The sequence below is a fragment of the Malania oleifera genome, chromosome 6 (assembly GCF_029873635.1).
Source record: "Malania oleifera isolate guangnan ecotype guangnan chromosome 6, ASM2987363v1, whole genome shotgun sequence".
Lineage (NCBI taxonomy): Eukaryota > Viridiplantae > Streptophyta > Magnoliopsida > Santalales > Ximeniaceae > Malania > Malania oleifera.
Window position 1 is genome coordinate 54640577 of NC_080422.1, and position 15014 is coordinate 54655590.

At 36.5% G+C, this 15014-nt stretch overlaps 1 protein-coding gene across 3 annotated transcripts in view; it reads right to left on the reverse strand.

The window, feature by feature from the left end:
• The window catches only part of LOC131157127 (rhodanese-like domain-containing protein 8, chloroplastic), an 83015-nt gene that overhangs the window by 41033 nt on the left and 26968 nt on the right, over nucleotides 1-15014 (reverse strand). For all 3 annotated transcript variants that reach the window (XM_058111028.1, XM_058111027.1, XM_058111029.1), the window contains exons 3-4: nucleotides 4862-5011; nucleotides 4300-4456 (exon numbers count right to left, since the gene is read on the reverse strand). In XM_058111028.1, the coding sequence (XP_057967011.1) occupies nucleotides 4300-4456; nucleotides 4862-5011 (307 nt within the window). The remainder of the gene's footprint in view (nucleotides 1-4299; nucleotides 4457-4861; nucleotides 5012-15014) is intronic.

The following is a 15014-nucleotide window of genomic DNA, read 5'->3' on the forward strand; positions in this document are numbered from 1 at the left end:
ATCAAGCAAATGTTTATTTTTTCTTTCAACAACTCCGTGCTACTGAAGGGTATCATATGTATACACGATGTTTGATGAATAATTCCTTCAGCCAAGCAAAAGGATTGGACCTCATTCTGAACAAATTTAAGTGCATTATCAAATCAAAAAATTTGAATACCAATGCTGAAGTGAGTTTTTATTTCTTGGTAGAATTGAGTAAATACATTCAAAAATTCCAACCTAACTTTCAAAAAAAAAAACAAAACAAGGTCATACGCGAAAAATCATCCACAAAGGACACAAAATATTTATGACCACTCAAATTCTTAACTCTACACGGGCCCCAAATATTGAAATGAATAAAAGAAAACAACAATTTACTACAAGACTCAATTCTATACGGAAAAGAAGTCCTAACATGCTTTCCCAACTGACATGTAGTACACTCAAAATGACAAATAGACTTGTACATGGGAAAAACTTGTAGTTTTTGAAGGGATGAATGACCCAAAGAAGCATGCCACTAATCAAGAGAAACACCATAAATAGAAATTGAGGAAGCGGTATACTTTCCGATCTCTACGCATGTCAATGCTCCACCGGATATTCCCTCTGCCCCTACCGTGTACTCCAGCTTGGTAGTTTCCACTGCCTGTCCAGGGTTGAGCGGCAAGAATTGGATCAACCATCACCACCATCAAAATAGCACAAGCTGTTCTTTTTAAGCCCTCCACCAATCCTCTTCTTCGTCTGGAGATCCTAAATAACACAATGAGAAAGAAAGAAGGTCACAAAACAGATTTTGTCAATTGACCAATTGACAAAAATTTTAAGGGAAATTTAGGCACATATAAGAAAGAGGAAAGAGGAAAGAGGCAATAGAAGGAAACGAGAGAATACTACCAAAACCAGAAACCATTGCTAAAGTAGTGGGTTTCAACGACTAAAATAAATTAGTACTACCTGTAATGTGGGAGAAGGCACCAAAATCAATAACCCAAGTTGAAGAGGATGAAGAGGCAAGAAGCATGATTGAACCTGAATGGGCCACAATAGCATTAGATGTAGACGAATGAATTTGGACTTGTTGAACCATGTGAACAAGATTGTTATACTCTTCTTGGGACATGGTAGATGATGTACACAACTCCCTAATGGAGTGGCTAGGTGCATTTGAAATTTCAACAATGGAGTCACCCTCAGCAACAGACTTATTAGCTCAAGTTGGTTCCCGTGGAGATCCAAGCAGTGATCAATAGTATGGTTTTACTTGCCACAATGTGTGCAAATGCAAGAATTGCCATGGCGGGCTCCTCCTCCAGATACACTACCTCTACCTTTTGAACCCCATCATCGTCCTCCCACACTTCCCTCACTACGATTGGAAGTGGTGCTAAACGTGGTTGAACTATCACAGGAAGAAGCTTGAGGAGAAGATTAAAAGCCATCTTTGGTGATCCAATAGATTCTAGCGTATGCTTCATTCATAGATGGTATGGATTCACTAGCAAGAATCTGATTGTGGATGGGTTGAAGCTCTAAAACTCAACCCAAACAAAAACTTAGCAGCCAAAAATTCTGCCCTTCGCCTCTTAATCATCTCAATGTCGGAACTAACTGGATGGTAGATGTTTAGTTCCTCCCACATACCCTTCAAAGTTCTATAATACTCACTAATGGACCTACCTTCTTGGTCATATTTGAAAAACTTTTCATATAGGTCAAAAATACGAGTTTGATTTTATCTTGAGAGAAGGTTTCACGAAGATCATCCCATACAGCCTGGGCTGTTACATCATATTTGCAGCAATTCGTGGCTCCATGCTATTCCATAACCACACGAGCAAAACATCATTCTCTTTCATCCAATCTTCATAATCTTTGGAGTCTAGAGATGGTGGACAATGCAACAAATATTTGGACTTCCCTTTCACGTTAATATACACGCGAACCGCATGAGACCACAGCAGGTAATTGTAGGATCCGACCAATTTGATGGCTGTGATCTGCGTGTTAGCAGTATCAGCTCAAGCTCTCTCTATAGAGCCATCAAAACCACCCCTTAGACACTACAATCAGCACACACCAGAATCGAAAATGAATAATGCAGCAACTATGGAGAATCAGACAGCACACACAAGCACAACAGGCACTTAATAAACTACATGGTAACACAGCAGCTGCAGGAATTTTTGCTGGCAGCAACTAGAAGAAAGCGCAAAGTCATTGAACACCAACCAAAACCACCCATAACTGAAACAACATTGCGAGCAAGCAAGCAATCGTGAACATGTAAAATTAAAACAGCTTCATCATGCCAACACCAGCCAGAACAGCAGAACAGTGCAGGCAGTATACCCAAAACAGAGCATAACTGCTTCACAAGACCAAATCACCACAAGCAGACAGCATCTTATCAAGCACGCTGCACAGCCAAACCACGATGAAAAAGGGTCCCTAAGTGGTTCTCAACCCAATCCGAAAATCAGATTTGAGAATTAATTAGGGTAAGATAAGAGAAAAAATGAAAAACAGAGTATCTAAAGAAACAGCTGTGATAAATCAGACTTAGAGGTGATTAATTCTCTGATACCCTGCTGTAAAGTTAGAGATGGAAGAGAGGAGAAGAAAAGAAGAAGAAAGTAAGAAAAAGGAGGAAGTGGCAGTGTCCTGGAGAGTTAAGTACAGCTCCAGGTCTGCCCTCTTATATGTTAATAACAACTAATTCCTAAGGACAAAAATACCCCCACTAACACAACCAAATTGCTGAAATAACCTATTCTCTTCTTACAATGGATAGCGCTGGGAATTTTTATGTTGAGGAATCTCAAAATTGCTCTATGTCTGACATAGATAAAAAGGTCAACAGAAGGAGAAGAAGTGGGGAGATATCTTGGAAAGGGATAGTGACTTGGCATGTGATAATGGTCTATTGTTTGCTGAGACCGGAAAAGATGAATTACACGTCCAAATTTTCTGATGCACTGGAGGATATTTCTTATGTGCCCCCATTCCCACAAGGTTTAGAGAATATATCTATTTTTGAGGGAGGGAAATTTGGTGAGAACATGGCTGTGACCTGTAAATGATAAGTGCAAGGATGGAGTTTGAAATATCTCAGAAAGGGATAGTGACTTTGCATCTGATATTGGTCTATTGTTAGATGAGACTCACAATGATTTGGATTATGTGTCCAACTTTTATGATGCACTGGAGGATATTTCTTATGTGCCCCCTTTCCCACTTCAAGGTTTAGAGAATATATCTACTTTTGAAGAAGGGAGATTGGGTGAGAACATGGCTGTACCTGTAGGTGATAAGTGCAAGGATGGGATTCTTCCTACTCCTGTGGAGAAGATTAGTGAGCACGATATTGCTGCCCAAAATATTTTGGACAGGATGGGATTGTGGTTAGCTGATCCTGGAAGGAATGAAGTTTGATCCGATGGAGAAGAAAAGTGAATAAAGGTCACCGGGAATTAGCAAGGCTTCAGAGCTCTATCAGTTATAAAGGAAAGGGCTTTGTTAAGGCTTGATATAAATTTTCGGCATAGCTTAAGCTTTTGGGTACAATGGTTATCCAACATGGTATCAGAACTGGTTACAAGAGTCCTGGATTCTAGTGTCATTGCCCGCATTTATTGTGTGCTGTTTAAAAATTATTCTATTCCCTGTAATGGGTGTTATCACATGTTTATCTTCCCACATGCTGTCAGGCTGCACATGTGGGGGAGTGTTAACACTTGATATACATTGTTGGCCCACAACCTAATAGCTTAAGCTTTCAGGTGAAGTGATAATCTAACAGATTTAATGATGGATTTTCTTAATTAGGTTCTGTTAGTTCTATTTTGCTTTGCTTTTATTCTCTTTTTATTATCTTTAGTCCCCCCCCCCCCCCACTGTTATGAGGATGTCTTGTTCTCTCCTGTATTGTAATTTTTTTCTCCTTTTTCTTAATATACTTATTTTTCCATAAAAGATCAATTTGGATAATTTTATTTGATGGCTGCATACATTCCATATTCATTTAGTGATGGTGAATGTGGCTTTTCATTGTATTCTAGAGATGAGTATGCTTCCTAAAAAGGGCCAAAATTCAGAATTACAGAAAATGACAATAGTGGGCCATCTTCCACACAGAAATGCTTTTTCTGCAAAACTTTATAAAGAGAAACTACAGTAGTATGCCTTCAAATATATATATACATTTTTTTTAAAGAAAAAGAAAAGACGAACCATATCACAGGAAACATTTTCAGCAAAAAAAAAAATCCAAGGATACTTCTTTCTAGAAGAAAATTTGAGGGCAGATACCATTTCTCACATCCAATAGAACATAATTCATAGTTCCATTTGATGCATCATCATTCTTGGGAACTGTTTCCAACCTTTTCCTCCATTCAGTCGCTGCTAGAGGTGTAGCTTGCATTGAAGGGTCAAGCAATGGCAGATGTGAAGTACCTCCTTCCAGCTGGAAAAAATAATAGCAGTAACTAAAAATAAAGTTACATTTAGAAAAAAAAAGAAAAAAGAAGAAGAAAGGGAAGAGCGACTGGAAAGATGCATGTTTACTTGTATGCATACATAAAATGCACATATACACACTTAGTATAGAAAAGAACCCACCCAAAACATAGGTTAATAAAACACACTCATTTTGGAGATTCAGTGGCAAAGAAGAAAAGAGGTAGTAATTGAGAAAATGAATTATATGGAGATATTGACCAGAAGCAATAAAAATAACAATAATAAAGACTGCACTCTGGAGCACTCAAAAGAAAATAATAGTGAGCAAACAATTCATGTAAAAGACAAAAATTTCAAAGCATAAATTAGAATCAAAACATATGGGTGAAGTAGTAAACATATGGCTTGCCTGAACTAGGGAGGGCTTATACCGTAGCCTAAGTCCTGGAAAGGCATGACCATTTAAAGCGGGAGAAACCTGAACAAATACATCAGAAAATTTGTGGTCGTCTCTCAACCATTCAACATATGCATGAGCAACTTTTGACGGCCCGCTGTACTGCATAAAGACAAAAAAAATCAAAATAAAAAACAGGGTGTGCCAACTGCCAAGCTGATGATAAGTACATAAACTCATGGTTTTAAATTTCAGAAATTTAACAAAAATTCCAGTAGAAATTCATACTTTTGGAGGGTTCAAAAGGAAATCAAGATTCAATTGGTCGTAAATTTTCTGCCAAAAGTTCAGAAATTTTCATAATTTCAGCTGAAACATCAGAAATTTCAGCTGAAGTTTTGGATATGCCAGCTAAAACATTGGGACTTGAAATTAAAAACATAAAAAAGCCAGCAAATTTTGGGGTTTTTTAATTTTATTCCTAAATTATCCACAATCATAAATCAAAATATTATCCAGTGTTTCACCTGTAATTTTTATAACTTAATTAGTTTTTTAAAAGGCGAAGACATAAGGTGAGGCATTTTAACCCTTAAGAGATGAGGTGTAACCCTTAAGGCATTGGTGCATAAGCCTTTTTAGAATGTCATTTTTAGATAAAAATATGTAAATAAATTACAGCTATGTTTGGGAGCACAGATTTCATGCCTTAGATTTGGATTTGGATTTGGGTGGATTTGGACAAAATTCAATACAAATTTGTACTACATCTTGTACAAATCCACAAAAATCCAAGTCTAAGGCCTCTCCCAAACATCGGGTGCATATATTTCAAAAAAAAAAAAAGAAAATCACAAATATAATGCAAAAAAATAATAACAAACATATTGCAAACTATTTGTTGGCCATTCAAAAACTGCTACTTGAATTCATCAAGTAAATCATGACAAGAGATAGCTATGACAAAGTTCAAATTACCTTTAAGATTTAAGATACAACTCTCAATTAATTTGGAAAGGTTAAGGTTCAAGAGTTTTAGAAATCAACTCATATTTTGACTTTTATATAAACATGTAGTTAAAATTTTCTAGCCAAAATGAACTTGAGAATCACAAACTCAAAATGTGCAAACATCAACAAAAAAGGCACCAAAGGCGTGCCTTTTGTAAATGCATAAGCCTCAAAGCGTAATGCGTTAGCCTTTTGGGATTTGGTTTCAATAAATCCTCAAGACGTTTTTAGGCATGCCTTGTCTTCAGACAAGCCTCAATTGAGCCTTTTAAAACATTGATTTTATTATAAGTTTCAATTTTATTTTATTACAAGTTTCCATTCTTTCTTTAAATCAAAATTGAAATTTCTATTAAATCAAAATTTCCATCAAGTTTTCCATAAACTGAGACCCTCGAAATTTCAATTGAAATCAAATTTTAGTCCTTGCATAAACTAAAACAACCAACAACAACAACAACAACAAAAGCAAGCCTTAAGTCCCACTAGGTGGGGTCGGCTACATGAATCCTTTTTCGCCAATTCACCCGATCTAGAGCATTTTCCTCTATTAGATTTAAGGGCTATTAAATCCTTCCTTACTACCTCAATCCAAGTAATTTTATGCCTACCTCTACCCCTTTTCATGCCAAAAACCATAACTAACTTAGTCCTCCTTACTGGTGCTCTATTAGGCCTACGTTTTAAATGCCCAAATCATCTAAGTGACCCCTCCCTTATCTTGTTTTCAACCGGTGCTTGTTGACTTTTTGAGTCTGATCCCTGTTTTGATGCTGGCAAAGCACAAGTATCTCATGTGTGCATTTAGTGTTTAAACAAATCTATATCTTAACATGCACATATGGTAAAGGAAAAATGGAAGCCAGAAGGGACTTAAAGAATACATCAGTAATGCATTTAGATTTGGCCTATAATAATGCATGTCTTGCATGATATGATGCTAAACTTAATAACCGACCATAGACAGACCTTAGGACGCTTAACCTTTCATCAAAAACCTTTTTCATAAAAGTCAAAATTATACAAAGGTTTTGGAATAACTTTAGGGTCAAAAACAGGGCTAAAACTTTTATTTTAACTGACCTCGGTCGACTGACCTTTTACATTTTAAATGCCCCGATTGACCGACCTATGATTTTAACGTGCTTTGAGAAAGCCCGGCCGACCGGCCCAAAACACCTTGTAAGCCCTAGCCAACTGGCCTTCATATTTGGCTAAGTTTTTGAAGCCCGCCAACCGACCATTTTTAAAACACAAAAGCCTCAGCCGACCAGCCTAATGAACCGAAAGACCGGCTCTTGAGGCCAGCCGACCGAACTATTGAAGGGTTGGAAAATCGCCTAAGGTCAACGACTAGGACCTTCCCCAGTCGACCGAACCTCTCAGGTTGGCAACTTTTTTGGCCGAAAATCGATCATTAATTTGTAATTAAACAAATTAAAAATGCCCTCTGTGTCCCTAACGGTCATATTTTTTGGGAAGTACATATATAACCCACTCATAAGCATAATGAATTAATTGATTATCTTGCAAATACTCTAAAATTATTTGTGCTTCATATTCTAATATCTTTACATTCAAGCAAGATTTTCACTCTCTTTTCATTATTCTTTTGAAAATTCTTTTTGAAAGAGAGCATTGATTATATTCTCACTTTCTTCATTTGCAAATCTCATTGCTCTTGAAGATTGTTGTAGAATCATTATTGTGGGCATTTATCATATTATTTGAAAGCACTTTCTCTCACTCAAGCTTTTACTTTTGAAAATTATTTTTGAGAGTAAGCTTAAAGTATCTCCCATATATTTTCTTGATAAATATTTTTGGGGAAACTTTTGTAGCTTGTGAATCTTTGCACATTCATTGCAAGATTCAAAAGCTCATCTTGTTTTTATTGCAAAAATATTTTTGAGCAAAAACCCTAGTTTTCTTGAAACAATATTTTTGAATATTATTTTTTGAAGAAAGCACTTGGGATTTTAAGATCTTTGGAGGTTTTTATCGTGCATTCATTTTTATTAAAGATCATATACATTTCTTTGTGCAAGAATCATTTGAAAGCAAAACCCTAGGTTCTCTTACATCCTTATTGAAAATTATTTTTTGGGGAAATATTTATTGGGGTTAAATCTTTGAAGTATTCATCATATATATTTTTACTCAAAGATTGCAAAAGTTTTGATTGAGAAAATTACCATACTCTACTAAGCTTTAACTTCATATCATTAGAGAGTGCATATAGTGCTTCAGTTTGAATTTCTTTACTTATTTCAGAAGAATCTTATTTGAACGTAATTTTTCATATATGTGAACCGGTTTGGCTTAGCCCAGTTAATTGAGTTAGGAGGGCACCATCCTGTAAGGTGTAACAGGTTTGGCTCCGCCTGGTAAGTGAGCTAGGGAGACTCCGCCCTGTAAGGAGAAATGGTTTGGCTTCGCCCGGTAAGTAAGCTAGGGAGACTCTGCCCTGTAAAGAGAAACCGCTTGACTTCACCCAATAAGTAAGCTAGGGAGACTCCGCCCTGTAAGGAGAACTTGTAAACAGCGCCGCTCCGCCTAATTAAGTGAGCAAAGTAGTGGAATCCTTGGGTGGTTCGCCAAGGCGGGGACATAGGCAAGATTGGCCGAACCTCGATAAAAATATTGTGTCGTTCTCTTTTTCCCTATGCTATTTATTTTCCGCACTTGTATGCTAATATTTGACTTGTTGTGAATGCTATATCTGTTTTAAATATTCACATACTTGATTATTTGGGAATTTGAGATTGCTTAGAAAGACCTTAGGTTGTGATATACTGATTGTGGTTTTGAAGTTAGGGAAAAGACAACCTAATTAATTAAATACCCAATTCACCCCCGATTACACCATTCCTGTCAATGCTATGCCTAAATTTTTGCATATATGTTCATTTCTTACTTTATCTTTTAATGTTAAACCACTCATCCAACTTAGCATACACATCTCAGCAACTTTCATTCTTTGTATTTGTTGTTTCTTAGTTGCCCAACATTCTGAACCATAAAAGCATAGCTGGCCTTATAGTCGTCCTATAAAACTTTCCTTTCAATCTTAAGGGTAGTCTACGATCACACAACACATTTGATGCACTCCTCCATTTTACCCAACCTGTCTTAATTCCATGTACTACATCTTCTTCAATTTCCCCTTCACCTTACATAATAAATCCAAGATATCTAAATCTATAAGTGCTATTAATCTCTTGGTTATCCATTTTAATCTTCTCTCTGTTGCTACTCCTTACATTACTAAAGTTACATTTCATATATTTAGTCTTAAGTTCCCACTCATTCTAAACCCTTTATACTCTAATGTGGCTCTCCAAAGTGTTAGCTTAAATTCCACGTCGCTCCTACCATCATCAATCAACACAGTATCATCTGCAAACAACATACACCAAGGGATTTCATCTTGGATATTTCTAATAATTTCATCACTTACTAAAGTAAAAAAGATAAGGACTCAAAGTAGAACCTTGATGAACACCTATTGAGATGGGGAACTCTCCAGGCTCTCCTCCTACAATCTAGAAGCTAGTCACTACTCTATCATACATATCCTTAATGACCTCCATATATCTACTGCAACTCCCTTCTTTTCTAATACCCACCAAAGCACTTCCCTAGGTACTCTATCATAAACTTTCTCTAGATCAATAAAAACCATTTGCAAGTCCTTCTTTTCCCAAAACTTTTCCATTAAACTTCTTAAAAGATAAATAACTTCCATTGTTGATCTCCTAAGCATAAAACCAAATTGATTTTCTAAAATCTTCGTTTCTAATCTTATTCTATGTTCAATTACCCTTTCCTATCATTTCATCGTATGGCTCATAATCTTAATTCCACGATAGTTATTACAGTTTTGAATGTCGCCTTTGTTTTTATACAGAGGTACTAACGTACTTTTCCTCCATTCTTCTAGCATTTTCTTGGTTTTTATAATATTATTGAATAGATTAGTTAACCAAATAATTCATTTGTCCCCTAAACATTTCCAAACTTCAATTGGTATTTTATCTGGTCCTATAAATTTCCCACATTTCACCTTTTTTAATACCATCTTAACTTCAAGGACTCTAATTTTACGAATAAATCTCTTATTTTTAATATTCTATTCATTTGTCACTTCCATGTTCAATTTTCATTTTGATTTTCATTGAACAACTTATCAACACCACCTTTCTTTTATGTCTTCTTCTCTAATTAAGACATTATCATTCTCGTTCTTTATACATTTTACAAAACCTAAATCTTTACATTTTCTTTCTCTAGCTCTAGCAAGTCTATAAATGTCTTTTTCTCCTTCTTTTGTATCTACCTTAGAATATAAAGTATCATAAGCTCTATGTTTAGCTTCATTGATAGTCTTTTTGGCATTTTTTTCTCACTTTTTTATATTTTTCAAGGTTTTCTATATTTCTACAATTTTTTCCCTATCTTATACCAATTTCTTTTTTGTCTTAACAACCTTTTGGACTTCTTGATCCCACCACCAACTTGATTTACTACCCAAGTATCTTCCTTTGGACTCACCTAGAACCTCTTTTGATATCCTTACAACAGAATTTGCCATTTTATTTCAAACAGTATTTGCATCAACCTTATCCCCTATTGTCCAATCACACTCTTCGATCATTTTCTCTTTGAATTTTACTATATTATCTCCCTTCAAATTCCACCATCTAATCCACTTGTGTTGATTTATGCAACTCCATCTCTTCCATTCTTTAATATGTGTATCTAATACTAAGACTCTATGTTGTGTAGCCAAACTTTCACCTAGGATAACTTTACAAATCCTTACAAGATAGACAGTCCTTGTTCTTAGTTAAAAAAGAAATCTATTTGGCTTTTATTGTACCCACTCTTGAAAGTTATTAAGTGTTCTTCTCTTTTTATAAAGCAAGTATTCAACATAACCAAATCGTAAGACATGGCAAAATCTAAGATTGTATCACTAGACTCATTTTTCTCTCCATATCCATGGCCTCCATGTATCTTCTAATACCCTATATTATCCTTCCCAATGTGACCATTCAAATCAGATTTATGAATGTCTTTTCAAACATCGGGATCCCTTGCAAAATACTATCCATATCTTCCCAAAATTATCTTTTCAGATTTTCTAGTAAGCATATTTGGGGAGCATATGCACTAGTGACATTCACTCTCTCTAGGCCTAAAACTAACTTGATTGTAATGATCCTATCCCCTATTCTTTTAACATCTACTACATTATCTTTTAGGTCTCTATCTACAATAATACCCACCCCGTTTTTATGTTTCTCTTGGCCAATGTACCAAAGTTTAAATCCTGATTTTTCAATTTCCCTGGCTCTCTCTTGCCCATTTCATCTCTTGAAGAAAAACTAAATTAATTTTCCTTCTACACATTGTTTCCACCATTTCCATACTTCTTTTCCCATAAGAGTCCCTATATTCCAAGTTGCTAATCTTATCTTAGTTTCTTGTACTAACTTATTAACCCTCTCCCTTTTATATTGACCCAGTCTATTCCCATGATCTAGGTGATTTTGGTAAGAATTCATGAAAAGATCTAATAAAGTTTTACGATGGTTGTCAGCTACCTAACACAACCCTATTCCTTTATCCGGGCTTGGGACCGGCTTGAGTGTCATTTGGGGAAATCTTTCCTCTCAGTTAGGCTGCGCATCATCCTTGGTAGGAAGCTGTCTATTTTCACGGTGGTTAGCTGATGTGAAAGTCAGTTATAGTCTATTTCTAGTATACTGCTGTTGATGTTCCTCTGTTTCAATAACAGGAACCAGCCTTGCAAATCAACTTTGCTAATAATAATATTGTACTCGGCAAATGACACAGTTGACTAGACCATAATTATGACCCCTAGATAACAACAATTAATAAACATTATTGCAACTAACAAGGCAAAGGGTGCACAGAATTCTAAATAATATTACCTGCAAGTTGACTGGTTCAACACAGCATCACTCAGGGTTATCATCACCCAAACCAGAAGCAAAGCTATTATTTCCAAATTACCAGGATGACCAAGAAACAGATTTAAAGTACCCAAAGAAGGATGGAGACTATGAATAGAATTCACTGCAACAAAGTCAGGAACAACTAAACATGGTTACCTTTCACCAAAAAGTAAAGAATTTGGCGAGAAAGATTAAGGGCGCCCACAGGAATTACCTAACACGACAACTCCACCTACATTTCCTTCAATAAATTTGCATCAATCAAGGAATCAAAACAATTCTGACCAGAATTTAGCAACCCAGTTGCAGCCACATCAATCATCCGCATGTTACCCTTTACAACTTGATCACAGTCCATACACTGAGCCTCTTCTAAAGAAAGAGAAACTTCAGCCAAAAAGGACAGTTATATACATCCTCATGAGTTCTTAATGCATCCAATATATGACCCTCCTCATCTACAGACTCACCCTCCAAATAGAAGTCTCAATTCTCTGTTCTGGCTAAAAGTCACACATAGCGCCTGTATTGTTTTCAATCATGGCTTGAAGCTACAGCCATCCGCCTCCAAAATACCAGAGTTAAACCTCAAACCCAACAAGATCATCAAAAATTTCCCCCAGTGACATATTCCTGCCCATCATTGAAGCTTTCTACCCCATTGACTGAACCTCAGGATTTGATTACTGTGATGCCCTTACATGATTCCCTAATTCGCAGGCTCGCAGCAACAAGAGTCTCTTTTTCTGTGACAACAAGGCTCTCTTGCTTTATGCGCAATATATTATCAAAATTCAAAACTCTCCTGGCCACAACAATTTTTCCTGCCTGATTCACGATGCCACCATTACAATTCAACCCAAGTTTCCTCAACCTCATACACAGTACCACAATCACCAACCAAGCCACGACAAGCAAGAACAACCTCTTGCACCACACTCCCCTTCCTTGCAGGTGACCTAAGGTTGTATGATCTGTCATCTTTCTTGCTCTGAAGCAACCAAAAAAATCCCTCAACTTACATACCAATAATTGCCTCCTACTTCACTCTCGTAGATGAACTACTTTCCTCACTTGTCAAACCACCTGTGAACAAATGTGGTTGAAGCATCTTTTGCAAGAATTTGGTTTTAGTCTTGCCCTACCAATGAAATTCTGTTATGATAATCATGACATGATGCCATCCATATAGCTTCCAATCTAATGTTTGTGAATGCATTAAACATACTAAGGTTGATCCTCAATTTGTGTGGGAAAAACTCCTGAATTGAGATATCTATCCTCCATTGATCTCTTCTCAAATTATTTAGCTGATTTGTTTACAAAGGGATCACCCCTAAGCCATGTTGTTATGTAACAAGTGAGGACTTTTTAATATTTGCAGTCCAGCACAAGGGGGAGTGCTACAATAACCTATGTGAGAAGAGATAAGCTATTTTAGTAATTATGTGGTGTAAGTGAGGCTATTTATATCTTTCAAGTTTTTTTATTAATATATAAGAAAGCAGAGCGGGAGATGACTGTCATACTCCGGGAAACTACCGCCTTCTTTTTCCTCTCGCTTCTTCTCTTTCTTCTCCTCATCTCTTCTTTTCTTCTTCTCTCCTCCGTCTCTAACTTTACAACACTGAGGGTATCCTACCATTACAGTGCATTCTTGATTCCAAATTTGATATGAAGGATCTTGGTCCCCTTCATTACTTTTTGGGACTTTTAAGTTTCTACTCTCGATGATGGTTATCATCTCACTCAGGCAGTTAGGCCAAATATGCCCCTAATCTCCTCTCTCATGTTGGCCATACAAATCACAAATTGATTCAACTCCTCCATGTTAAGCTCAATATGGCGGTCGTTTCACCACTCTCTGATCCTACACTTTATCGGCAATCAGTTGGGAGCTTAATCTATCTCTCGGTTACTTGTTCAGATATCACATATGCAATATAATTATTGAGTCAATTTATGACTGCTATCTACATCTTACCATTGTTATGCAAATTCTTTGATATGCAAAGGGAACTGTGTCTTATGGACTTCATTTTTCTCATAATTCCTCTCTTGATCTTCACACTTATTTTGATGCTAATTGGGCTGGCAGTCCTATTGATCGTCGTTCCACCACTAGTTTTTGCTTCTTTCATGGAAATTCTATAATATCATGGCGAAGCAAGCAATAGGATTTGACAGTGCAATCGAGTACTAAGGTTGATAATGTGCTCTGGCAAACACGGCTTCTAATTCATATGGTTGTGTTGGTTACTTACCGACTTGGGTATTTCATTCTCCACCACAACTATTCTTCATTGTGACAATCGTAGTGCAATTCAAATCACACAAAATGATATCTTCCACTGATGCACCAAACATATTTGAGATAGATTGTCATTTCATTCCATAGCACATTTGTTGTGGTCTTATTCAGTTAATGTTTCTTCCTTCTTTTGATCAATAAAAGCCCAAAGCACCCTATCCCAGTCATTTTCAGCACTTAGTTTCCAAACTCAAGCTACCTCCTTGAGTTTGAGGGGGGATATTAGCAAGATATGTGTGTGTACATACCTTGTATGAATTAACCCATGTGACTCATGTGTGTGTAATACAATTGTGTGTACATACCTTGTATGAATTAACCCATGCAATCTATCTTGTATAAATTGAACCTTATAGGGCCAAGAGAAGACATAATCTATCATTCATTCATTTTTTTACAAACTGTGTTTAGCTAACACAGAAATAATTAAGAGTTTATGAACAACGAAAGAGAAACGATGGTACCAACATAGACCCGCCTCTTCTACCCTTCACTGTTTCAACTTGTAGTTCTGGAGGTCCATCCCACTTGGATTTGCCAATTGCACACACAATATATATATATATATACATCCAAACATGTACTCGGCAATCATCCTACTGTTCATTTTCTTTCAAGTTCTTCACCTTCTTAGTCCTAAATGTTCTTGTGCCTTGTCAATGTCTTGTGACTCTATCCCTTCCTCACATGTTGAAGCACTTGCTAACCCTAGGAGCAAGCATGCAATGGATGTAGAAATGGATGCCTTGACCACTTGGGGCCATGAGATTTAGTGAATCTTCCTCATGGTAAGGAGTTGGTTACCATCGATGGGTCTACACCGTCAAATATCTTCCTAACAGCCTTATTGAATGGCTTA